This window comes from Rhinolophus sinicus, chromosome 16 (genome assembly GCF_057876585.1).
Source record: "Rhinolophus sinicus isolate RSI-liver-muscle chromosome 16, RSI-T2T, whole genome shotgun sequence".
Classification (NCBI taxonomy): Eukaryota; Metazoa; Chordata; class Mammalia; order Chiroptera; family Rhinolophidae; genus Rhinolophus; species Rhinolophus sinicus.
The window spans coordinates 139,479,769-139,504,327 of NC_142516.1; the positions used below are offsets into that span (position 1 = coordinate 139,479,769).

Here is a 24,559-nt window from a genome sequence, read left to right on the forward strand (position 1 = left end):
GGTTTGATGGTGTGAGGACCGAGGCCCGGAGCAACGAAAGATGTGTCTAAGGCCAGAGTCCACCAGTGGCTGGAAAGGGATGCACATCCGGTTCTCACCCAAGTCCAGGCCCATCTGGCTCATGGCAGCCTGGGAACCTGCCTCTGGGCTTCAAATGCCTTGTTCTGTTTGCTGCTGTGTTTGTTCTCCCTCATCAAGGTTGGTTTGGTTGTTCAAGCCTCTAACTAGCAGATACCCACTGCCCATGACAAGAGGAGCTGCCGTTCCTTTTATTCCCCCATCCAATTGTTTCCACCGGAGAGTCACGGAGGCCTGGAAGCAGTCTTCTGGGGCTAGTCTGACAGGCCCAGCGTTGCTGGCTTCTCGGTGGTGTGAGCAGAGCCAGTCTTGCCCCTTCCCTGTCCAGGGGCTGGCTGGCCTGCGGAGGGCCCATTGCCTCCAGGATGCACAGTGTGTGTCTCCAGGGCACTTCCCACCTCCCTCACTGGTGACCTGCCTCACCCTTTCCCTTCCCTGTGTGTGGTTCCCCCTCAGTGGGATGGAGCTCCTCCTGGTGGGAGGGAGGTGTGGGGACCTCCCCCCAGCAGAATCCTCATAATTCAATTGCAAGAATTCCTTTTCCAGGAACTCTGCAGGTTAAATGGATTTTTTCCTAAGTGTAGAATTAGGGATATGTCAGCTTCAAGCAAGAGCATGGATTCCCCCCTCCTCCCATGGAGAAGCTGGATCCTGACCGTCATGTGATCAAATGGCCTCTGTGGAAATGGCTGCAGTTTTATAGTCTGTTTATACCATTGTATGACCCATAGATTCCAAGCCTGCCTCCTCCCTAGCTGCCTTTTGTTCTTGAACTTGGCAGTGGAAAGGAGGTAAGGATATTGTGAGTCAGCCCTGTGTTCTGAAAGGTCCCTCACCCCAAAAGTCAGTGTGCAGCTGGGGAGGGCATCTGGGGTTACCAGCGCGTATGCCCCACCAGGTGCCCCATCCTTCATGGCGGGCATCTAACTCTGAAGTGTGAGCCACACAGAGCCATCAAAGCTAAATAGAGTCAAGCAAAAATCTCAGGACTGTTGATAAACTTTGTGACTGCTCCCTTGATCATGGGATGGGAGTTGAGTAAACATCTGCCTCCACACGCTTTGTGGAGAGGTGCTGTGCTGGACATCTTTCAGGCCCTGGCCTCAGCCTCTTAGCCCATCTTGTAGCCATAGCTGTTGCTATGGAAACCAGCGGTGTCTAGGTGGAGCTACAGTACCTTGCATCAGCTTCATCTGGTTCTCTGCTACCTCCAGCTGAGATGCTCTAGGAGCCGGCTCAGCCATGGCGCACCTGGAAGTGTGCGGGAACTGACAGTCATAGGCAACCTCTGACCACTGGGGGCAAGAGCTGGAGATTGAAAATGTCCCTTTCCCATGCCTGGGCGGGACAGTCCCAGCTTCTTCTGTGGCCTTCCTCAGTGGGTCCCAGCAGGATAAAGCCCTAAATTGCCCAGGGCAGTAGCTCCCTTAGCAAGGGGCCCTAGTTCCTGGGTTCACTCAGCCCAGGTCCCATTCCATTCCCTGGGATAACGTCCTCAAATAACTCTCCTGTGCAGAATGCTTGTCTCGGTTGGCTTCTGAGGGAATGCAAACCAAGACAGTTCCTGATCTATTTCAAATAATATTATCAGGTCGAATACTCATTCCATTATGTGGAAGTTGTTCCTAGAAAGAGCTTACTATAAGATTGAATTTTAGAGGATACAAATAAATTCTGTGAGTTGGGTTCCCAAGGGTTAGTCAGGTTCCAGAGACATCAAAGCCAGAAACATGTCTTGGAGACTATTTCTTGGAAATATTGAGATTTGACTTGACGTTATGTTGGAATGCATTGAATGACTTTGGAAGTACATTTGTGAAGTACCCATTCTCTTAATTCCCATGAGTGAGGTTAGGGTTCTTCCAGTAAACATGAATGAGTTATAAACACAAATCCAGTTCCCTGAGACAGGAATGACGGTACCATGGACTTGGGTTCAAGTCTGCTGAGACTCAGCAGCCTGCAGGATGGTGCCGAGCTGCACACGCTTGCTTGCAGGCCCAGACACTGCCTTGGGGCCACCGCAAATTTTGTGCTCTATGGACGTCAGAAAATTAAGGCAGTCAACAACGGGGGTTATAGAAATGTCCAAAACCAACTTTTATTCTGTGGTTGTTACAGAGGGTAGTCACAGGGGTACAATTCACCACAAAGAATAGCGGGCCCATCTCCAGGACGGCCTGGGGCAGTGGAAAGGTCACTTCCAAGTGTACGGACTTCACCCTCAAGTATCCTGGCTGACAACAGACAGTTACAAGGGCTTTGCTTCTATGTGAGTTCTGCCAAACCCAATGGTCTGTAAGGATGTGGTAGAAAGAATGCCAACTGGTATGTGGCTATCAGTGTCTTTTTGGCCTTTTTGACGGGTTAGGATAATTCACATCAACAGTATTTGGGAGGAGATCACGTTGTCATCATGTTGGCTTAGAGAGCAGGGCCGGAGACCCTCATGTGGGGACAGTGGGAGTAGGTTCTGGAGCCCTCGGGCTGTATGGCTTTACTTGTCTATTAAGTGAGTTAAATAAGAGGGATGCCTGCGGCATTTGAAAGCACAGTGACTATACAGGTACACGTTAAGAAGTTAGCTACACCTGGTGCATAATAGTCTAGTATGGCCAGATAGGGAGTGCTGGGTCTGTTAGTAGCCTCCAGGTTGGAGAGGCAGGCTTTATTCTGCAGTGTGGAGAGAGGGGCCAGAGCCTATGGATAACAAGGGGGTATTTGGTATATGTGTGGGTGCTGAATTACTTTGGTGGCCTTTTTGTTTGGTTTTTAAAGGAAACAAAAAGAAATCAGTTTGGGGGTCAGCATCTGAGGTAATAAGTTAAGAATAAGCACCAAAGTGGCTCCCCCGCAGGCGCATGTTGACCTGCAGAGAAGGGCGTGCGCGTGGGGCGCCCCCTGGGAACACCGCGCATCACAGGTTCTTCATGCACACCTGGCAGCGGCTGATGTGCGTCCGGATGAGCCCGGCCTTGAGCGTGTCGGCAGAGGGCGAGCCTTGGAAGCTCTGCTCGGGGATGGTGGTGAGCCAGAAGCTGTACTTATTGGCAAAGTAATGGCATGTCCCCCGGCCTCCATTGCACTCAATGAAAGGTGTGGCGCGGAAGTCCTCCAGACAGCTGCCCGGCGACACCAGCGACTGGCCGCCACCTTCGTCACCTGCGGCCGTGTGCTGTGCAGAGGGGGAGACAGGGCAGGGCTGTGAGTACACTCTCCCGAGACAGCCAGCGGCAGACTGTAATTGAGACGCCGTCCCCCCTAACTGAACAACAAACCGTGAACACGTATCTATGTCAACAGAGACCACCTGCGACATACTCTTTAAAGCTCGGGGTTGGCTCAGTGAGTCAGGAGTGCAGAAAGCAGTGCAGGGGAGGGTTCAGAAGTCCCCAGTCCTGATTTGTTAAGTGACAAATAGGACAACTACAAAAGCAGGTGATAATCGGTAGGTACAGTTGACTATATTTAGGGGGAAAATATCATCTACTCCATCATCCATTCAAAGAATGAAGTGTTTGCCTGGCCGAAGAGATACCAAAATGTTAACTTTTTTTTTTTTTTTTAAAGGAAAAACAAAATCAAGATGTGGGTGAGCATTTGAGGTTAAGTTAAAAATAAGCACCAAAAAATGTGATCCCTACCCCCACTTGTCCTCTGCTGTTTATAAAGAAGAAGGAAGTATGAGTGGTTTTCATTAGGGTCCCCCCGCCCCAGAAAATCTCTACTTGCCGATTTTTCTATAATGAACATGTACTACCCAGGTAATTAATTTTTTTTCACCATCAGAGGCTGTTAATTAAGCAATTAGTCACTTGAGATGACCCAGCAGCTGCCGGCTGGGAGACGAGGACAAGTGTCAGAGGGAACTTTTCTTTGCCACTTTCAAGTTTAACTTTCTTTTCGTTTCACAAACATTTTCAGCTTTCCTGAAGGAGCATGGTAGGCCCCTGGACCTCAAAGCTAATCTATAAAAAAGTGTCACTTGGCTTGGTTGAGAAAGCTTTGAGTGGTGAGTGGGTTGTCAGAACCTGTTAATTTAGAATAGGAACATCTCAGCTTTAGTTCGCAGGGAACAAAAGAGACTGTCCTGTGATATATTTGAGCAGGGACGAGCAAAAACAAACACCTTTGAAAAAAACTTTCTGCTCACAAAATGCAGAAGCCTTTCCATTCCAGAGCTACCATGTTCTTGTTTGTTGTCAACAGGCAGGGAGAAGCAGGTATATCTTCACGAGGCATCTTGGGCCCCAATTTGGTCTGAAAGAGCTGAGGCCATGCTGGGGGCTGCCCAGGCAGGTCCTGGGAAGGGCTCCTGAAGGGAGCTGGGCTGGGAGGAGGCGCTAGGCTGGCGGCCTCAGGGCCGGGTCGGCTGGGCTGCGTGAGAGCTCTGAGTGTGTGTGGTTCAATTTAAATAGTGTGTTATTAATATAATGTATGAAATACTGAACACGTTGGGCATCCAGTCACTATCGCTGGAACTCTCTGTTTTATACCCAAAGGCAATCTGACATTAGTATTCCAGGATTTTCCTTATCAGTATATATCTGTTTTAAACCAACCAGTTAATTGATGTTTCTGGAGGACATTCTAGGTTCTAAGTAGATTCTACAGGAGATACTTAGGATATAGATAAAATTCTTCCCTATGTTTAGCCTTGGGATAAACCAAAAAAGCTTTACCTTTGGTGATCTGCTTAGTAAGATGGACAACAAACCAAACTTACCCTAATTACAGTCCATGCAAGGCTTGGTGGCAAGTTAATGGGTCCCTTCCAGGTGGCGTCAGCCCCAGGCCTAGGCACGTGGCTTAGTTAGCAAAGTGCATGCTGTATTCCAACCCTGACTCATTCCCTGGGCCAGGTACCATTGTGCAGTGCACAACCTGAACAACTGCCCTGCCTGATTATTCTTACTAAGGTAACTGTTCTTGTTGCTTCTCCAGCCAGGGTGTGGCTGGGGAGGGGAACTGTATTTCTACTTGGTCCCATGTTCTGAGAGAGTGCTGGCAAGTACCACATACCATGAGGAAGGAATATCCGATCCACAAACTCCGCCATCCAACTGGGCAGTGGGGGATAGAGACGTCTTGACTGTGGACCGCTATGGCCACAGCCGGGGCCTCGCACACAGAGCAGCGGCTGATGTAGGGCTTGATTTCGTCCTCTGCCACAGGCATCATTGGCAGAGGGGCAGTGGTGGACAGCCAGTAGGACTTGTCATTCCGGCTGGCGTAGTAACAGATGTCACCAGGGTTGCAGTACAGGAAGGGCATGGTGCTGAACCGAGCCAGGCAGGAGCCCGCCAGCCCTGCAGAAGGAGAGCACAGCTGAGTGTGGCTGGAAGATGCTGCTGGGCCTGGCCAGGCTCGGGAGGCCCCACGTCGGGGACCTACCCCAGTGTGCTGGGGGACCAAGCCAATTCCCATTTTTGCGGGGGAACAGACTACATTGGCATTTTAGCCCTGCCCTTCGAGAACTTCTCACACACACCTATGCACTAGGAGGGTCAGCAGGGAGTGGCGTTTACGGAATAGCACCCTGCATGAGGCCCATGTTGGGGGGTCTTAGAGCAGTAGCCCCGAGAAACCCCTGATGGCATCCAAGACGAGGGCCTTGCTCATCAATCCCCATGGCAACCTCCCGGAAGAACCTCGGGCCACTCCTATCTTCAGATAACTCTATTGCTTCTGGGTAAAAGATGAACCTTTTTTTTTAATGGCCTGAGCAAAATACTTTGCTGGGCAGGGTTCCCTTACCACACTGACCGCTTACAAGCTTGGAGTCAAATGAGTGCCCCACCTTCAGCAGGCCTGTCAAGTGCTGCGGCCACCTTCGTGGCCCTGGTCCCAGCTCTCCTTTAGGCCCTTATCTGTGTTTGCTTAGCTTTTGAACTTATTATGGAAGTAGAACATATAGACAGGGAGGTGCAGACCATCGGGGCTCAGTGTGCCAGGTTTCCCCAAACACGGTCCCACCACAGACTAAGGCAGCCTCCCTACAAGCCCAGGCTTTTCATGTGCACTTGCTACATTTTCTGTGTGCTTTTAAGTCATTTTAATTTTTTTTGGCAACCAGGCTTTACTTGAATAAATCTGAGCACACATACCCACATATCCCCATTTTCCTGGGGGTTCTCTATGACTCCCAGCCCTCACGGCATCGGCTGACTGTCTACAGAACTTGGGGCAAAAAGCAAGAAAGAGGGGAAGCTGCTGGTGGCTCCCAGGCAGAGAGGTGCCAGCGCCAGGCTGGGCCTCCTGGAAGCGTGGAAGGCACTGCTGAGGTAAGAGGCAGGTCTCTGTGGTCCTGGCCTGAGGTGCAGGGCCATAAAGGCCACGTTAATCTTTTCTGAAACCCCACGGATGTGGATGGGCCCAGTGTCCCATCAGGAGGAGCTCATCTGCCTTAGAGGATTCCTGCACCTCACTGTGGCCAGGAATCCTGACCACCTCCAGCTGAGCTGGCCCCGGGGGCGCAGTGGGCAGTACCTACCCAGGTCCTGGTTGTGGGCTTTCTCCTGGCCCTCAAAGTACAGCAGGCTGTATCCACTCCAGAGCTTGTTCATGCCCACGGGGCACATTGGCTCCTGGTCCGTCTGGCTGTGCTTCACCAGGAGGTAGCCGATGCTGACGCTGCGGCCGGGCATGCCGGGCAGGCCAGGGGTCCCCGGGCGGCCTGGCTCCCCTAGGGTCCAAGACAGTGGCCCCTTATCAGCCGCCCTGCGAATCTCAGCCCACAGCACACGGCTGACTTTGCATGGCGACATTTACAGCTGTTGCTTGGCTTTCACCCAAGGTCAAGGGCTCAGTGGCTCTGCCCTTGAAGACCAAGAGCCTCCTGGGGAGGACGTGACCTGTGTTCCGTGCCCAGTAAGCACGGGGTGACGACAATGACGGTACTGAACAAGGGCGCAGGCTCCATCGGCCCCATGAACTTTCCCCTCAGAGTGCCCTGGTGCTGAGCAGAACTAGAACGCCTGGAATGGTTCCCCGATGTACTGCAATCCCCTGTGCTGGACGCTCAGGGAGAGGCCGCTCATGGCAGTTGGGCCATCCTAGGGCTAGTAATCGGCCTTCTGGAACATCTACCCAGGGGGCTCGATTCTGCCCCTGGAACACGGCATAACGTCTGTTCTGCCTCCAATACGACAACCTTTCAAGTGTTTGCAATCAGCTGTCCTGGCTGATCCTGCCTTCCCAATACCCCTTCTCTCTCAGGACATTTTCCTATCTGTCGCCTTCTGATAGGACATCCCCGCCACCCTGCGCTGTCTCGGTCCCCTAGCCTGGATGGCTCCCATCTGTCCATGTGTGTCTTCGGATGTGCAGCCCACACATTATATAACCTCCTGGCCGTGGGTGAGTCCATCCGGAGGGTGGTGGATTGTTACTTCCGGAGATCTGGGAGCTGATAATGCGGCCTCATACCAACTGGTTCAAACTGAGCACAGGTAGATGACAAACCTCAGGAAATTTTTTGCATGACTTGCTATGGTTTCTGGCCTATCCTATCCTGCACATGTAGAAATAACATTAAGAAATCAATAACACAAAACTTCACAATGGCTCCTGTTAATGTAATTGGCTTCTTTCAGCTCCTCGTCCCAGGTCTTTAGATCTTTATGAATCTTGTCTCTTAGTGTATATCAATTGCTTCCTTCTCTGAGGCACCTGCAGATGTCTCAGAGGAAGAAAGGAAGCCTGTCCTGCTACTCTCTGCCAGGGGTTCTGCTAGGTGCAGGTATTCTGTTAAGTACAGGTATTATGGAATGCTCCCAGGACCAGGGCTACAGCAAGGTCCCTAGGAACTGAGCTGGGGTTGCGGAGCAGAAGGCATGGCAGCCTCTTATCTCTGCTCCTCTTGGAACTCATTTCTTCCCTCCCTGCATGCCACAGTCCATTTGTCAGACCACAGCAGGACCTGGAAGAACTCCGCTGCCCTCTGCCCCCTTTCATCATCCATCACTCACCTTCCTGGCCAATTGGCCCCTGATGCCCCATGGGTCCCTGGTCTCCTCGGAATCCGGGAATAGCAGACACACCACCTCTTCCCTGGGGCCCTGCTTTCCCTGGAGCCCCGCGGAAACCTGCACAGCCACCGAAACAGGTGTGAGTGACACAGAAAATCATGGTGCTTAACAAATGTTTTTCAGCAAGAAAATGAAAGTGAAAACAAAGCAATTAGGAAAACGAGCTTTATCCTGGCAGTCCTACAGCAGGGTCTTACCTGGTTCTCCTGGGGCGCCCTGGGGCCCCATCTCTCCCTGTGCCCCTGGGGGGCCTCTCCTTCCCTGTGGACCCACAGGCCCTGGCTGGACAGCAATCTTCTGGGGGATTCCTGTAATCCCCGGAGATCCCAAAGGACCAGGGGTACCTGCAAAGGGAAAAGGGAGACCACTTGGCGCAGGGGTACTACTTGTTTTCTTGCTCTGCTTTCTATTCTTTTTTTTTTTTTCCACTTGTTGAAATCGATCTTGGAGTTTCCTGGACAAATCGTGCTCTCCAGAGAGGAAGATGGATAATCACCCATCTGAGAGGCCACTCAAGAATTACTCACCAAGTGCCCATGGGAGCACAGGCAGACCCCGCTCCCCCTGGCCACGCTTTCCTCTGCACTTTAGGGTTTGGGACCCATGACAAAGAGTGACTTTAGAGGGGTACCCATGTCTGGAGGGGCAGGAATAGTTCTGAAGTCCACTGCTGGCAACAGTTGACCTAAGATGGCGGATGGCCACTGACCTGGGAATCCTCGGTCCCCTTTGGGTCCCTTCGGGCCTCGGTCGCCCACACTCCCGGTGGTTCCTGTGTTTCCCATGAATCCTTGCTCACCTCTGGGCCCTTCAAGACAAGCAGGATATTGAGGACACACATGCCTGGGCAGGGGCTCTAGTCACCTCTGACCAGTGCTTCCAGCCTCCTTGAGAAGAGAATTCCTTCATGTGAGCACAGTTACCTTTTTCTCCTGGGAGACCGAACACTCCAGGCCGGCCCTGGGGCCCGGGGTCCCCACCCCATCCTTTGGTCCCTGGGTTTCCCGGAGCTCCTGGGTGCCCCTCTTCTCCTTTGCTTCCAGGGAGAGCAGCAGGCCCAGGTGGGCCTGGGGGGCCTCGATAACCTATTGACATTAGACATAAGAAAGGAGAGTTTAAACAGGAGAAAGGCACAGTCACGCCAGGGGGCGGGACTCACTTCAGGAGGCACCCAGGAGCCAGATAGAAAGTCATCCGTTTGGGGCACCATCTTTGGCAAATTTGTAACATTGGGCAATATTTTTCTTTTTATTGTTTATTTGTATTGTAAAATGTAAGTAACACAAATTTACCATTTTTAACCATTTTAAGTGCACACTTCAGTGGCAGTAAGTACATTCACATTGTTGTACAACCATCACCATCATCCATCTCAGAAATTTTTCATCCTCCCAAACTGCAAGTTGGTCCCCATTAAGCACTAACTGCTCATTCCCCCTCTCATAGCCCTGGCAGCCCCCACTGTCTTTTCTGTCTCTATAAATTTGACACTTTTAGGGACCACATGTAAGTGGAATCACACAGCATTTGTCCTTTTGTGTGTGTCCACGGAGATTCCAACGCACAGAAGTGTAAGCCCTGCTTACCTTTCAGGCCAAATATTCCCGGTGCCCCTTTGTCACCAGGTGACCCAGAGATGTTGGAAGGGGGTGTGACACCTGGAAACCCCTGAAGTCCTGGACTCCCGACTGAGCCTCGTTCCCCTTTGGAAGGAAACAAAAGTTGTTTTTAGTATCAGCATCTGACCTTTGAATCTATCGTTTGCCCTTCAAGCTATCACCTATCCAGGAGCAGAGAGGTAGTGATGGAAGGTGCCCCAAGAGCAGGGAACGTGGGAACACAGCAAGCTCTTGTGGTGGGTCTGAGAAGGCAGGGGTCTTGTGGTCCCCACTCCCACCAGCCCCGTCCTGCTGCCAAAAGGGTCCTGCAGACCCACCTCTGCTGGGATCTTGTTCTCATGGGCAGGTTATTTGCTCGGAGATGCCTTACTGTGCTCAGCCAATGTGGCTAGTTGTGTATGACACCTTGGGCCCATCCTGACAGTGTCTCCTGAGAGGTTAGCTCTGTTGGCTCTGTTAGCACTTGTGATGGGACGGAAGGTTCCAGCATTGGCAACCAAGGCTTATGGACTACACTGATATTCTTAATCCTCCCTGTAGCTGTCCTTCAGGATCTTGGATCACAGCTATTGACAAAGTCCATCCACGTTGCTCACAGTTGTGTGTTTGCATTTGGCCTATTCACTAAGGTTCACTGGTGACCCCAAACCAATGGTGGTGGTATTTCTAGACATGTGGGAGACACAGAACATTTGAGTCCCCTGTTTCAGCTCAGAGTGTAAACAAGGATCCTTTTTATGTCTGCTTAGTGCCATGTTTTTTTTTTTTTTTGTATTTTTGTGGTTTTTGCTGATGATTTCACTGTTTACATTGGCTCCCAAGCATCATGCTGACGTGCTGTCTGGCGTTCCGAAGCTCAGGAAGGCTGTGAGGTGCCTCATGGAGAAAACACATGTGTCAGATGAGCTTCATGTAGGCCTGAGTTATAGCACTGAAGGCCGTGAGTTCAATGTTAACGAATCAACAGTATGCAGCCAATACCGTGTCTTTAAACAGAAACACACATATAGCAAGTTTATACATTGATTGGTGGACAAAAATGTGACCCGGGGCTCACAGGAACCAAACCCTGCATTTCCACTAGAGGCAATGGTTTGGTATTCACTAATTCAATATTTGCATCAATATTATATATAGAATATCATTACTGAGAGTTAACAAGAAATCGACTCTATTTGAGTCAAAGGCTGGAGCCCTTTGGCACGAACTGAGGACAGACCCTAGAGGGCAATCCTCACCTAAGGAAATGTGTGGGAACCCTATTCCTCCCTGTGCTACAGCCAACCCGACATTGATGGGTGCCCATCTGTGCCAGGCGGGCGTGAGTGCTGCCAGGGCTGTGGCGAGATGAATGGCTACAGGGAAGGAGACGAGTTTCTCCCCTAGTTGCCCTACTAATATTTGTTTTCCCTTAAGGTCTGGGGACTCAGAGATCAGTACTAGAACACTGCAAAAAATCAGAGTGTCACAGTATCTAAGGGCCATCATGTCCATTGCAGAGGAAAGAGTGAGTTGGGACAACATCGTGCAAATCTGTGAGACTGAGCAAAGGTAACAGTGTCCCCGCCCGGCTTCATGACCAATCGATATTTGTCAGTAACATGAAGAGACTTTCATACTGGCAGGACCAAGCATAGGGGACGGGGTCTTGTTTCTGCAGCTTCCGAGTGGGACAAAGGAACACAGGCCAGGAGAAGCATTTAGAAAGGTGTCACTTTGGTCTCACTAATTATAGGCAATAAACGAGTGTGTTTACTAGACTGAGGGGTTAACCAGCTGCCATCTGCAGTTAGATATAAAATGACACCAAGTGAGCTGCTTCTAACTATTGCCACAAAGTAACCAAAACCAATGGTGAGCTGTTAGAAGATCCAGAGTGGTCAGATGCCCATGAAAACATAACGAACTTAACTACAGTGATTAGGCCTCTGTTATTAGCCTAATTAGTTATTAGTGATTAGCGAGCAGGAGTCGGTTTGCTGGAATCAGGGGCAAAACAACTCCGTTTTCTCAGTGGCCCCCATGAGTCTTCCTAAGTATTGAAATAAAACCCCTGCCTCATGGAGGTTTGATGAAAGGCCATTTTGCACAAACAACTCATAAGCAAATCATAATTGGAAGCCCAAACATCAGCTGCAGAAATAACGGAGGCTGCAAATTCTAGTTTCTGGCCTGAGATGAAAATCACGCAAGGGACACCAAGAAATTGAGATGATTTCCCTATTCGTAGAGAAGAGTGTGAGTCCGGACCAGCCCTCTGTGAATGTCACCACCGAAAGTCACCTCTCCTTCTCCCTGGCCAGAGGCTGAGACCCGATGAGCAGAAAAAAGGGTCTGCACAGGAAGCTACCGGGTCACTGGGCTATTTTGATTTTCGTGCAGGGTGAGGGGTTCCTAGGGGGAAAATGGCTTTACAAAAGAGACACTATGCTTCAGGATCGTTTGGGCACCTGAGATACGTGTTCGGTCCCTTTGATGGAGTGCAGGGAGCTCCACAGTCGGTTCAGGAAGAGTTCTGAGAAACTGATGCAGCACAATGAACTTGGAAAAGGACCATGGCAGGTATGTTCGGACTATCCCGGAGCTAAACGTTTTCAGTGGCGGTCAAAGAGAGTCACCCTACAACTTCACGCTGTTCATCTCACACAAGTATATATCGAGCACTTACTCTACACCAGGCATTGCGCCGAGGCATGAACAGAGAGGTGGTTTCTACCCTGGGAGAAACTGTACTCTCCCTTGTCAGTTGCAGAGTATGAACAACATGCTGTGAGAGTCAGATGTTAACACTCATCGTGATACAGAGAAAGCTGTTGTGATGTTCTGTGTGCACAGTTTATGGGCCAGGACTGCAAGCCCACGTGGAAGAGAGGCCTCCGCTTCCCTCTGTGCCTCCTGGGCTGGGTGTCGTCTCCATCCCCCAAAGAACTCTTTCCCTGACCCCTGAGGGCAGATGGGTGACCTGACAAACTTGACTTCTTAGCTTCTGGTTATGAAGATGGGAATGTTGGAAGTGTCTGGCCTCACCTGGGACTCCTCGTTCCCCTTTTTGTCCTGGGGCTCCGGTAGGGCCGGGAAGAGTGTTGGCTTCTCCTGGGTCACCCCTCTCCCCAGCAGGACCTGGGAAACCTGGGTCTCCGTGGATGTCTGCACCTGTGGCAGAGTTAACGCGCAGTCGTGTCAGTATCTCCCACCAAGTTAATTTTCACAAACAAAACAACAGGCATGTTCTTTGGTGAGAGTCAAACAAAGAAAAGCAGGAGGAAGCCGTGGTGATTTCAGATTGCTCTGAACTGAACTGTGTCTCGCCCAAATGCTTATGTTGAAAGTCTAATTTCCAATGTGATGGTTTTTGGAGGTGGGGCCTCTGGGAAGTGATTAAGTGCGGATGAGGTCACGAGGGTGGGGCCCTCATGATGGGATTAGTATTCTTACAAGAGACCCCAGACAGCATGTTCTCTCTCCCCACCACGTGAGGGCACAGTGAGAAGCTGGCTGTCGCAGCCAGGAGGAGGGCCCTCACCACGGCTACACTTAGAGCTCAGTCTCCAGAATTGTGAGGAATAAGTGTCTGTTGTGTAAGCCCCCTCAGTCTGTGGTATTTTGGTAGAGCAGCCTGGGCTAAGATAGCATTATCTGTTTCAAAGGACAGCCCCAGGACAGGCTGGGCACCAACTGTCTTCCCTGTGCCAAATGACACGAAAGATTACAGATAGCGCATTGGGCAAAGCAGATATTTTGGACAAACGAGGGGCACAAAGGCTCTGTACACACCCCCAAGATGCTGCTGAAAAAGCAAAACATTTTTCTTTCCTTCTAAAAGACTGATGGGCCCGTCCAACACAATTTCTGACTTAAGGGGATGGGTTCTTAAGGATCGCATCTCAGTGGTCTAAAGAACCACAGGGACCTTGAGTCCACGTGGCCTCAGGGATGACCAAATAGTTCTCATGGAGCAGTCCTGCTCTCTGAGCCCCCCAATACCCCCACCCAGCATCCAGAATGGCCCCTGCAGTCCCCCCCAACCACCCTGCTGGGCACGGCGGTGCTGCGTACCTGGGGACCCTGGAAAGCCTTTGGTGCCTGGCAAGCCGTGTAATCCACCGATGCCTCGGCTGCCCGGAAAACCTGTGTGGGTTTCACTCGTGGTTATTTCATGCTTCAGAGAGCAAAGAGAAAAACTTAAAATAATTCAGACATGTTTTTGTTTGCTACGACATGGTCACGCATCCAATTTATTTAAAACCCTGGGAAACAGAAGTTCTGTGTACATTCTGACACGTAAATGAATCACTTCTATGTCACTTGAGAGAATCATTTAACTTAAAAGATGGATTTCATAGAATCTTTACAGACTTGTTAGAGCCAGGAGGGAACTGGGGAGTGGTGTGTTTCATTCCTCTTTTTGGCGCTCGAGTCACTGTACATATTTGGTTTGTAAAAATTGCCTGGAACCCATAGCCTGGCATTAGTTCCATTCCCTCTGGGTTCTCGAGGATAAACATTTCTAAAGTAGGACACAGGACACAAGCGGCAATTCTTCCCGTGATGTGGACAGTGAGCATGGAGGTGGGTGAGTCACCCTTAATTCTGAGTAACAGAGCAGCCGAGCGCCTGTCCCTCTAAATCTTGCCACCGGCTCTACCAGACCTCGCTCAGTGGGAAGCCGGGAAGCCTGTGGCAGAACAGCCTGTGTCTGTCCCTCTGGGCCCTCCTTTGCATGGCCTGTGCACTGACTCGGAGCGCACAGTTGCCATTCATTGTTCTGGGGAGTACAGCACTTATTTACAGACTAGCGCGTCAGTCTCTTTCCCGATGGGCGTGGACAACTGCAGACCCTGTACTAGGTGAGTTTTGTGTGGCCAGCAAACCATGCACACCTGGCTTTCATCTCACATAGTCTTTGAGAAAACAGCTTGGAGAGAGGCCAGACTGGCTCAGGGGTCGCTCCCCAACTGGCAGATCTGCCTTGAAGCGCTGTGTCTGTGCAGGGAGGGACGGTCTTACCTGGTAGGCCCGGACTACCTGGCCAGCCATAATCTCCTTTCTTGCCTGGTACTCCGACCCGGCCTGGCTCTCCCTGGGGCCCCGGCAGGCCTGTCAGTCCTGGAAAGCCTGAGGGACAAACACATCCTTAAATCGGACACAGGAACGCTGAAGACGTTGGGAGAGGCCTCCCGGCCCAGCCTCCAGCTCAGGTCCTGCTTGGATGGGGTGTGTGGGGCGGTCCTTTTTGGGAAAAGACCAGCTTCCATTCAAGCCAGGAATACAAGGGGCTTTGAACCCTACATTCAAGTTCAATGGGGTTATTTAGCTCAGCCTTGCCAAAGAGAACAGCTTGTGTTTTCTTATTTTCATCCTATCATCCAAACAGAAGCTTGGAAAGAAGCCACAAAACAAGCCCTTGAGGATGAGCCTGTCAGAGTCACAGCTCCTGGGCAAAAGCAAACAAATCAAAAGCAGAAATAACCAAATTCATGAAACTAGTGCACCGTTTGCTTTCCATCATTAACTTGGGATCCCCAAAGGAATTTCTGCATATGCAAATTCATGAAAGGGATCCGGTAACAAGAACTTAGTGTGTGTTTATGGAGAGACTCACACTGGGCCACACAAACCCTTCCATCAGGCCCCCGTGCCTCTCCAGTAGCTGGGTTGGGTCCTAAGGCAGAGCTAAGTGAATGGGCAGCATGTAAAACAAGCCTCCCAGGGTGGGGTGTGATCCTAGAAGAGAAGGAGACAGGGGAGATTGGCTGCCTTTGTCCTGGGGTCTTGAAGATTTGGAGGCTCAGCCGTGCTCAGGCCCACTGGCCGCTGCACCATTACGCCACGTGTGGGGAGGGTGAGGGCTGGGGGAAGACTGGGGCTGCAAGAGGTTTTACCTGTTTGCCCTTGAAGTCCAGGAGAGCCTGGGCCTCCTGTTACGCCTGGTACTCCAGGGAAGCCGATGTCACCCTCTGTTCCTTTTTCTCCAAAGAATCCCTTGAGACCTGTAACCACAGATTTTCTGCTTGCAACAAACCACAGACATGGCACCAAACTGGGGCTTAATGCTTGTAGGATCCAAGGGGATGCCAGTTAAATACCATGTGGGTGCTTCTGTTCCGAATGGGGATCTAAACATATTCTTTTCTCAACTAATTTTTTTCTTTTTCTTTTTTTTTTTCACGTAATTCCTTCACTGAGCCTGTGGTCAGCAGCCTCCAAACTGGCACACAACGGTCCCCACGTCCTGGTATTTATATTTGCATGCTGTCCCCTCCCACACGGAACAGGTTCGAAGTGAGACACCACCAGGACATGGATGAAATGATGGTATGTCACTTCAAGCCTACGTCATAAAATGCACCATGGCTTTCGCTTTGTTGCCTCTCTTGGATGACTTGCTCTGGAGGAAGCCAGCTGCCATGTCTTGAGGACACTCAAGCAGCCCTGAGAGGCCCACGTTTTGAGGAACTGAGGCCTCCTACTAAGAGCTGTGTGAAGGCAGCATCTTGGAAGTGGATTCTCCAGCCCCAGCCCAGCTTTCAGATGACGCGGCCCTGCCAATGTCATGGCTGGAATCTCATGGGAGACCCTGAGTTAGAACCAGCCTGCTCCTGAATTCCTGACCCTCAGGAAATGTAGGAGATAATACTGCTTATTGATGTTCTAAGCCACTGCATTTTGAGTACCTTGTTAACCATCAGAGCCCTTATCTGATGATAACTAATCAGCCCTTATCAGAGTGGTTTTCAATGTGTGATGTGCCAGGGAAATCTGGGAAATGTGTTAAACATGCCGATATTTGAGCTTCTCCCAGAGGTGACTTAGGTCTGGGGTAAGTAAGGCCTGGAATCTGCATTTTAATAAGTACCTCAGGTACTTCTAAGGTGGTCGTGGGGCAGATGGAGAAATGCTGCCTTCACATTAGTGAAAATATTCTCTGTCAATGTCTCAGTTATTTCTGGTATGCTGGAAGTTTTGAAAACTTTAGGCCAACCTGAATTCCACACAATCATCTTTTTCTAGTATTTTCTTAAATCTATAAGATAATTACTTAGACAAAACACTGTTAAAGTTTTTGTGGTCTTAAAGAAAAACCACCTAAGAAATTCTGCTTATTTTTTTACTAACTTTTATGATTTATTAATCTGCTCAAACCCCTAAGCAGTGATTCTTCTTTTATAAACCACTTCCATTATCACCACCCAAACTGAGTGAGTCCAGAGTAGCCTGTCCCTTCATCCTCTGAGTGACCAGGTCTAAGCCCCAGCTTCCCAATGCCCCTCATGTCTGGGAGCCCGTCTGACTCACTCCCTGTGCCATATCGGGCAAGCTCTGTGGCTGACCCTACTGAGGCACACCTCACTTGTCTTAGGGAGAATGGACCACTCCAAGGAAGGCTGATATGACTGTTATCACCCCTCTGCCCCTGGGATGCAGCCCCTGGTAATGGGGCTCCATTACCTAGCCCCACAGTTGAACTAAAACCTAAACATTTAAGGGCAACAACCGTAATTCTTGGGACAAAATAGCTTCTTCTCCACGACAAATTTTTAGTTGTACAAATGAGGTCATCGTTAGTGATACGTGGCAAAGATAGTTTTACCTTTCTGCTTTTATAAACCAAACCTCCAAATGAATTATTGAGGACAAGAGATTCAGCCAGCCAAGAGCCAGAAGGTTCAGCAGCCCAGGGTACCCCTGTGACTGAGAGGAGAACCACTGGGAGACCTAATTATAGATCCACATGAGCCCAGAAAGGCGAGTAGAAGAGGCTGCCTATTCCCGAGTGATCGTCCACGGGTCCTATGCTAGAGACTGAATACCCCTTTCCATTCTGTAGCTCTTTCTAAATAAAGAACAAGCTCAGTATCCCTCCCATTGACCAATCACATGGACAGACTCTTTCCCCTCATTCAGGGCCATCCTTAGAAGGACTCGGGGCTCCAAGCAGTTTATGCAGTGTGGGGTCCCCCTGAAGAAGTCCTCATCTTATTGCAAGTCCCTTGGGATATGATTCCAGGCAGGAATTCTGACCTTGAACTTCAGGGATGCTCAGAGAATGAGTGAGCTCCTGTGCCACATGAGGTCCCCCAGTGCACACACTGTGGGCCGCCTCTTCTGTCTTACTCAAGAACTGGGCCCGACTCCCACTGACCTTTCTTTCTTCTAGACCCCTCACTTGTTTATGAGAAGCTCCAGTCATTAAATAATTTGCTTTATGCCTTATAATGTATCCCAGCAACCCCGGCTCTACTTATTTTCCATTACTTACATTTTATGGACCAAAATACTGATTTTATGAGTGTTGATTCTGGCTATTTTCCCTTTTAGGAGAGCAAGAGAGAGGTTTCCTGACTTTGTCTTCAAATTGAATTTAATTAAACATCTCAGAATCTCTCTTGCACATTGGGCTTGGAGACTTTAAACCAGTCCCTATAACATGATCCGTAGTGCTCCCCGAACAGTGATAAGTTAGACAAGCTAGCTCATGAGTGACGCCACAGACAAAGGGTCGGAGCTGTTGCTGAGATAAAGATGGAAAATGACTTCGGTACCTGGTATTCCAGAGATGCCCTGCTCCCCCTTCAGGCCCGGGCTTCCCGGTAAATCTATAGTGTCGCCAATATCACCTGTCACATGCAAAAAAGATGGTTGAGAACAGGTCTTCCTATTGAGAGGTGGTTAGTGTTGTAAGGTGGTTAATGTTGTAACTTTTACTGTGCTACATTATTAATAAGAATAATTTGTTTCAAAAAAAACTAACAGCATCTGCAAATCTGATATCACCCTGTCCAGAAGGCTCCAGATTGTGGAAGTCCTGTTTTCACCATCTGGGCAACACTTACCAAAATCACCCGTGGGGCCGATCTCGCCGTAAAGACCTGCTGACCCTGGAGCACCTTTGTCACCCTAGAGCAAAGCCAAACGCAAAGCCATCTTAGAAGGTTGTTCATGAAGTAAGTTGTTAATTTTGAAGGTTAGTGTAGCCAACTATTCAGTATGAAAAAAAAAAATAACACCCAAGGTTTGTGATGTCATCATTCTGTAGAAAACTCCTCAAGTTTTTTTCAGTGCAATATAGTTTGTGGTTTGCTTATCCCTTCTGATTAAACTATCAAGTAGTAAAAATGAAACTAGCTGCGCAGACTTATTGAAATTAATAACATCACTGATACAGGTAATGTCCATGACAGTGGTGAGAATACCCATGGCGAACCGCATTCTTCCCCTCTGCCAGGCTTGCCACAGGCAAACATGTTGGGTCCCATCTCAAGAGCTTCATTTATTTCTCACAACAGCCCTATGAGGTAGGCACTATTATTTCCCTTTGACAGATGAGGGAATCGAGGCACAGAGTGGTTAAGTATTTTGCTCAAGGTCACTCAGCCGGCAGAATGGGGATATCAGTTTGGGCTGCCACATCCCAAAACCTCCTGTCTATATTACGTAGTTGTTGTGCACTTCTACCTGGGGAGAGACTGAGACTTCTCCACAACGATGCTGGTTGCTGATCATGAGATTGGGATGGTATCTGGGTTACGTTGGGACTCCAAAGAAACTGTTCTTTCCCTCGGAAGTGCCTCTTCCTCACAGGGAGGGTGGGCGTTCTGGTCTACCTGCCTCCCTCTGGTCTCCACTTTAGCATCGACCTGGGATGTCAGGGCTGTCCTTTCCTCGTATAGCTTAACGTCTGTCTCTGAATTATTCACAAAGCTCCATTTTGTGGAAAGAATGGGGCAGATGTGCCAGAGGCAAGATCCTCGCTTAGATCATGATGTATTGTTTCTTTCTTAAAGCTTGCTTTATTGAGGCATAACTTACATACATACAGTGCAGTTCACTCATCTTAGATGTTCAGTGAATGTTTACTCATGGGCCACCCAAAGACAGAACATTCAGCACGCTAGAAAGTTCCTTTGGGTCCTTTCCTAGTCAATAATCCTGCCCAAGGTACCCTTTTTTCTGACTTGCCTCTATCACAAAAAAGGAATCGTATCATATGTACTTCCTGTTTCTGATATATTTTGTTCAACCTGAAGTCTGGGAGATTCACTCGTGTAGTTGCGTTTATCAATAACGCTCTTACTACTCCTGGGCACTAGTCCACTATCTGAATGTGTCCTGCTTCTTTATTCTTTCTTCTGGTGATGGGCATTTGCGCTCTTTCGCTGTTTTTGGATCTCATGAATAAAGAGAGAACATTGTCATACATGTCCTTCTGTAGACATATACATCTTTCTTTTTTTACGTGACCTGACTACGTAGCTGCATAAAAGACTGGCTATAAGAGCCCCGCAGCTACAGCTTTTGGGAGTGATGGAAAGAAGACATCTAAAGAATTCTAAGGACCTCACGTATGCCCGGGTGGACTGGACAGAAGGCCAAGCCAGGGCCTGCTGCTAAAGATTCACGACAGAGTGGTCAGACCTTCTGATCTGCCACAAATGCACTAATCCCCCTGCGAATGCCGGAAATGAGTCAGTTGTGTGCTGAGGACTGTGAATGTACAATACATAGACATGAAAGAGGATAAAAAGATAATTCCATGAAATACGATCTATAGAGAGCCACTCTGTGCCATGTTACATATACAGTCTACACTGCACTTAACAAAACTGTAAGGTGGCTACTACCTACATTTTACAGATGAGGACACAGAGGTGGAGAGGTGAGAGCCCTTTCCTGGGTCGGTGTGTACAACTGTTGCCATGACAACACAGTGCCTGGCTCATAGCAAGTGCTCATATGACACACGTTGAGTGAAGAAATGAGTAAACGGCAGGCCAGAATGTCCTCCATGCTATGATTCAGTAATGGGTTTTCAGTCCTGATGCCATATATATGCTTGAGTTTAGAGCCTGGATCTCTAGAAATTCAAGTTTTGTTCTCTGAAGACCCCAGTGAAAAAATGTAGACACCATGCTTTATTTACAGAAGCCCATGAAAGGGCAGCAGTGGCATGGATGGCACTTCAGTCACTGTGGTATTGGTGCGAGCACAGCGTTTCCTTACGCTGACCCAGGACCCAGGACACCCAGGGCTCTAGCTCTGAACCCGTGCCTTGACCACTCATACCCCCTAAACGCTGGGCCACAGTGCTCAGGTCACCAGCCTGGGGACAGGAGTTGACAAGCAGACGTGGAGTTCAAGGTGCCCACTTACCCTACTTCCTACGAAACCTGGAAACCCTGTAATTCCGGGGGAGCCAGGCACACCAGGGAATCCTGGCAAGCCAGGCACGCCGGGAACACCGATGTCTCCTTTGGCTCCTTTGATGTGGCCGGGTCTCCCAGGCAACCCAGGGATGCCCGACAGTCCCGGGATCCCTGGCATTCCTGTGATACCTGCAAGAAGACCCCAAGGGGAACGCCCTGGTGAGGACAGGCACCGAGCCTCCCCAAGCTTTTGAGGTGGCAGTCCCGAGTGCTGCAAATCTTAAAATGGGAACGCGAGGCTACTCAGGCCTCAAAGAGCCACCCGTGAGCCCATGTGTAGCGATGGCAGGGTGCCCAAAAGTCTGGGACACAATGAAGGCTGGTGTGGGTGCAGGGGCATCTCAGACTGAGAGACAGAGGTGGGCATGCGGCTGGGGAGGGGAGGAATGAGACCCCCCAGGCCTGACAGCTCAGAGGTCAGACTGGGCCTGTTGGCAATGCCTTACCTTTTACGCCCAGGTATCCCTTCAATCCCATAGGTCCTTCATCTCCTTTCTCCCCTTTAATGTCTTTCATTTCTGGCAGGATGATGGGAGGAGGGCCTGGGGGGCCAGGGTCTCCTCGGTTTCCTGGAAGGGAACAGAATGCAGTCATTGCCTTTGACCTCTGGACCAGGTGTAAGAACACAGGTGGAGAAAGCCTCTCAGCTGCTGCTGTCCTTCAAAACCCGAACCCTGAGAGCCTCTGAGCTGAGGGGCGGCACGGGTCCCCACCTAGAAGCCTGCGTCCTGGGGTTGAGGCTCCCTGAGACAAAATGCCTGTCTTCTGTCCCCTCCCACACCCCTTGTCTGCAGTGGAGGTGCAGGCAGAGCACGTCGGGATGGAAGGACCTGCTCCCCCCAAAAGGACCTGCTCCCCCCAAAAGTGCTGCCAGGACAACGCAGGGATGAATGTGATGGGGTAACACAGAACATGAGGAGTGTTACTGATTTGCACTCTGATGAGACAGTGATCAAACTTGATCAAAAGCACAAAGTATCAAACAAGGAAAGAGCCCGCTCAGTCGTCTTCCTGCAGCACCAGCTGAGCCTCAGAATTTAAGAAGAGTCAGCCAGAGCTGCGAGGTCACAGAGATAGGCTGGTGGGGGGTGGCAAGGGAACTTTTAAGGAGTCAATAAACTGGAGGTGGAGGGAAGGGGACCTTAGTCAGAGAACTGTGCTCTAAGGTTCGGGCTGAGAATGTTCCAGAATCTGTGTTTACTGGATGAGAGGGAAGCTGGCAAGTGAGATTTGGCTGAATGGAAATAATTTCGTTTCCTTCACTGAACATTTACTGACTATTTAGCGCGGGGCTAGATATTGAGGGGGACAAAACCATAAATTGTTCCTGTTCTTGGAGAGCTCACCATCCAGTGGAGAGACAGGCACCCCCAAGGTTAACTTCATCCCAAAGAGGCTGCAGGAAAGGTGTGGTGGAGCCGAAAAGAAAATGTAAATCCAAGAGTAATTCCACTTTAAAATATCATTTTTTTTGCTCTATGGCCTATAAACCCTAAGTTAACATGAAGATTACTTGAAAATGTGTGAGTAGAAAGCTTGTAAAAAGTAGTGCCTGAGGCTGCAATGTCTATTTTTCTAAGAATTTGCAAAAGTTATAACTCTTGGGGGAGTAATTAAGTTTTCTTAAAAACAGCTTATTGAGTTATAATTGACATACCATGCGATTCCCTCATTTAAAGAGAACAAGTCAATGGTTTTTAGTGTATTCAGAGTTGTGCAACCATCAGCACCATAACTTTAGGACATTTTCATCAGCCCAAACAGCAGTCATTCCCCACCTACTCCCTACCCCCCAGTCCTAGGAGATGACTAATTTTCTGTCTCTATAGATTTGCCTATTCTGGATATTTCATAAAAATGGAATCAGACAATATGTGGCATAAAGTTTTCAAGTCTTATCCATGTAGTAGCATACATCAGAACTTCATTCTTTTTGTATTGCTGAATGATATTCCTTGATATGGATATCCCATGTTTTTTTTTTTTTTGCCCATAATGGTTATTTCTATTTTTGGCCATTATAAATAATGCTGCTGTGAACATTCATGTAGAGGTTTCTGTGTGGACATGTGTTTCCAGTTCTCTAGGGTGTATACACCTAGGAGTGGATTTGCTGGGTAACTCTATGTTTAACTTTTAAGAAACTGTTAAACTGTTTTCCACACGAGGTTCCCATTTCTCCACATCCTCGCCAACACTTGTGACTAGTAAGTTTTTAGAGATCATTGTGATACTTTCAGAACAAAGGTGTTTGAACAACAGACATGCAAATGTGGCTTGTTGGTAACACACTTGCTGAACAAGAAGCCTCGCACTGGGGTCCTGAGATGCCCGCCTCATTTCTGTGGGCCAGTCTCTGTGGCACGGTGTTGCATCCTTCCACCTAGAATACTATGGCCCTCCTTTGCCAACGGTACTCTCCTCCTTCAGAATGAACTTCCCCTTGCTGTTCACCTGGACTCACCTCCTCATGCTGACCATGGAATAATTGTGGTGGGATATGTTTCTTATAATGTAGTTGGTTCTTAGTGCTACCATGATTTTTGTTCTGAAAGTTTCCATTGGTTAGGATTATTCCCTTATTACACTGTCAGTGTGTTGAGGCAGGGATAAAGCCTCCAGTTTTTGTTAGCTTCTTTTTTAAGAGCAGTGTAACGCCCCCAGGAAAGTGAGTCCCCACCCTGCCAGAAAGACTTTCAGAGAGGTGGGCATACCTTTCACACCTGGCTCACCAGCCAGACCCTTCAGCCCTGGAATTCCGAAAAATCCAGGCTCTCCTTTGTTTCCCGGAGACCCGGGTCTTCCTTTGAGTCCAAGCATGCCTTGGAAACCATCCATCCCGGGTGAACCTCGACTCCCTTCAGAGGGAATGAGAAAAGTGCTGAGTTAGGCTTGCCTACATGCAGGGGATATGTCAGTCTCACTCGTCCATGACACCCCATGGAGTCACTCATGTGAGGAGATACTAAGATTCTTCACCTAAAAGAGGGATTTCTGGGGCTCCATTTCCTAAGGAGTTTGCCAGCGGACCTATGTACAGACTGAGGGGTGCAGAGTTGGCCCATCTGCTGTCTGGCTTGGGGGGTAAGACATAAGGCAAATGCACAGCAGTCAGGCAGCACACGAGGAAAACTGGAAGGTCACCTAGGTCCGTGGGCCCAGGGAGGAGAGGTTAGAAGGGGCCCTAGAAGTTAACATGCATTAACACTGCACGCAGCATGGAAATCTGGCAAAGAAGCCCTGGAAAATCAGACCACTGTGCCTCCAGCAATAATCAAAAGGCCAGAAGGCTCCACTTCTAGGTAAACTGCCCTCAGGTTGTATGCAAATAAACCTATGCTGGTGACCAAGCATTTTCCTTAGTTTTAGTTTCTGTTCACCAGCCAGCCTCTGGGTCTGAATCCAGTCCCCTGAGGGAACCTCTCCACAGATTTCCCCACACAGATCATAAGTCCTGTTCCTCAGGCAGTCGCTCTTTCTTAGTTAATTAAAAACTTGGCATTGACACCCCGCATAAGCAGCAGTGGCTCACTTTCTCAGGGCCTGAGGCCTCCTGGGGGCAGGGAGTTCTGAGGCTTCAGCCCGCAGGCACGTGGGGCTAGCCTCTAGCTCTTCCAAGTTCAAGTTT

The 24,559-nt window shown here is 49.4% G+C and overlaps 1 protein-coding gene across 2 annotated transcripts in view; it reads right to left on the reverse strand.

The window, feature by feature from the left end:
• Positions 1 to 2,154: 2,154 nt before the first annotated feature.
• The window catches only part of COL4A2 (collagen type IV alpha 2 chain), a 182,980-nt gene continuing 160,575 nt past the window's right edge, over positions 2,155 to 24,559 (reverse strand). For both annotated transcript variants that reach the window (XM_074329518.2, XM_019731070.3), the window contains exons 32-48: positions 23,646 to 23,789; positions 21,378 to 21,500; positions 20,879 to 21,060; positions 18,562 to 18,625; positions 18,271 to 18,345; positions 15,610 to 15,717; positions 14,735 to 14,842; positions 13,784 to 13,855; positions 12,755 to 12,880; positions 9,695 to 9,811; positions 9,032 to 9,193; positions 8,818 to 8,916; positions 8,306 to 8,452; positions 8,049 to 8,165; positions 6,572 to 6,763; positions 5,101 to 5,387; positions 2,155 to 3,253 (exon numbers count right to left, since the gene is read on the reverse strand). In XM_074329518.2, the coding sequence (XP_074185619.1) occupies positions 2,996 to 3,253; positions 5,101 to 5,387; positions 6,572 to 6,763; positions 8,049 to 8,165; positions 8,306 to 8,452; positions 8,818 to 8,916; positions 9,032 to 9,193; positions 9,695 to 9,811; positions 12,755 to 12,880; positions 13,784 to 13,855; positions 14,735 to 14,842; positions 15,610 to 15,717; positions 18,271 to 18,345; positions 18,562 to 18,625; positions 20,879 to 21,060; positions 21,378 to 21,500; positions 23,646 to 23,789 (2,381 nt within the window). In that variant the 3' untranslated portion in view covers positions 2,155 to 2,995. The remainder of the gene's footprint in view (positions 3,254 to 5,100; positions 5,388 to 6,571; positions 6,764 to 8,048; positions 8,166 to 8,305; positions 8,453 to 8,817; positions 8,917 to 9,031; positions 9,194 to 9,694; positions 9,812 to 12,754; positions 12,881 to 13,783; positions 13,856 to 14,734; positions 14,843 to 15,609; positions 15,718 to 18,270; positions 18,346 to 18,561; positions 18,626 to 20,878; positions 21,061 to 21,377; positions 21,501 to 23,645; positions 23,790 to 24,559) is intronic.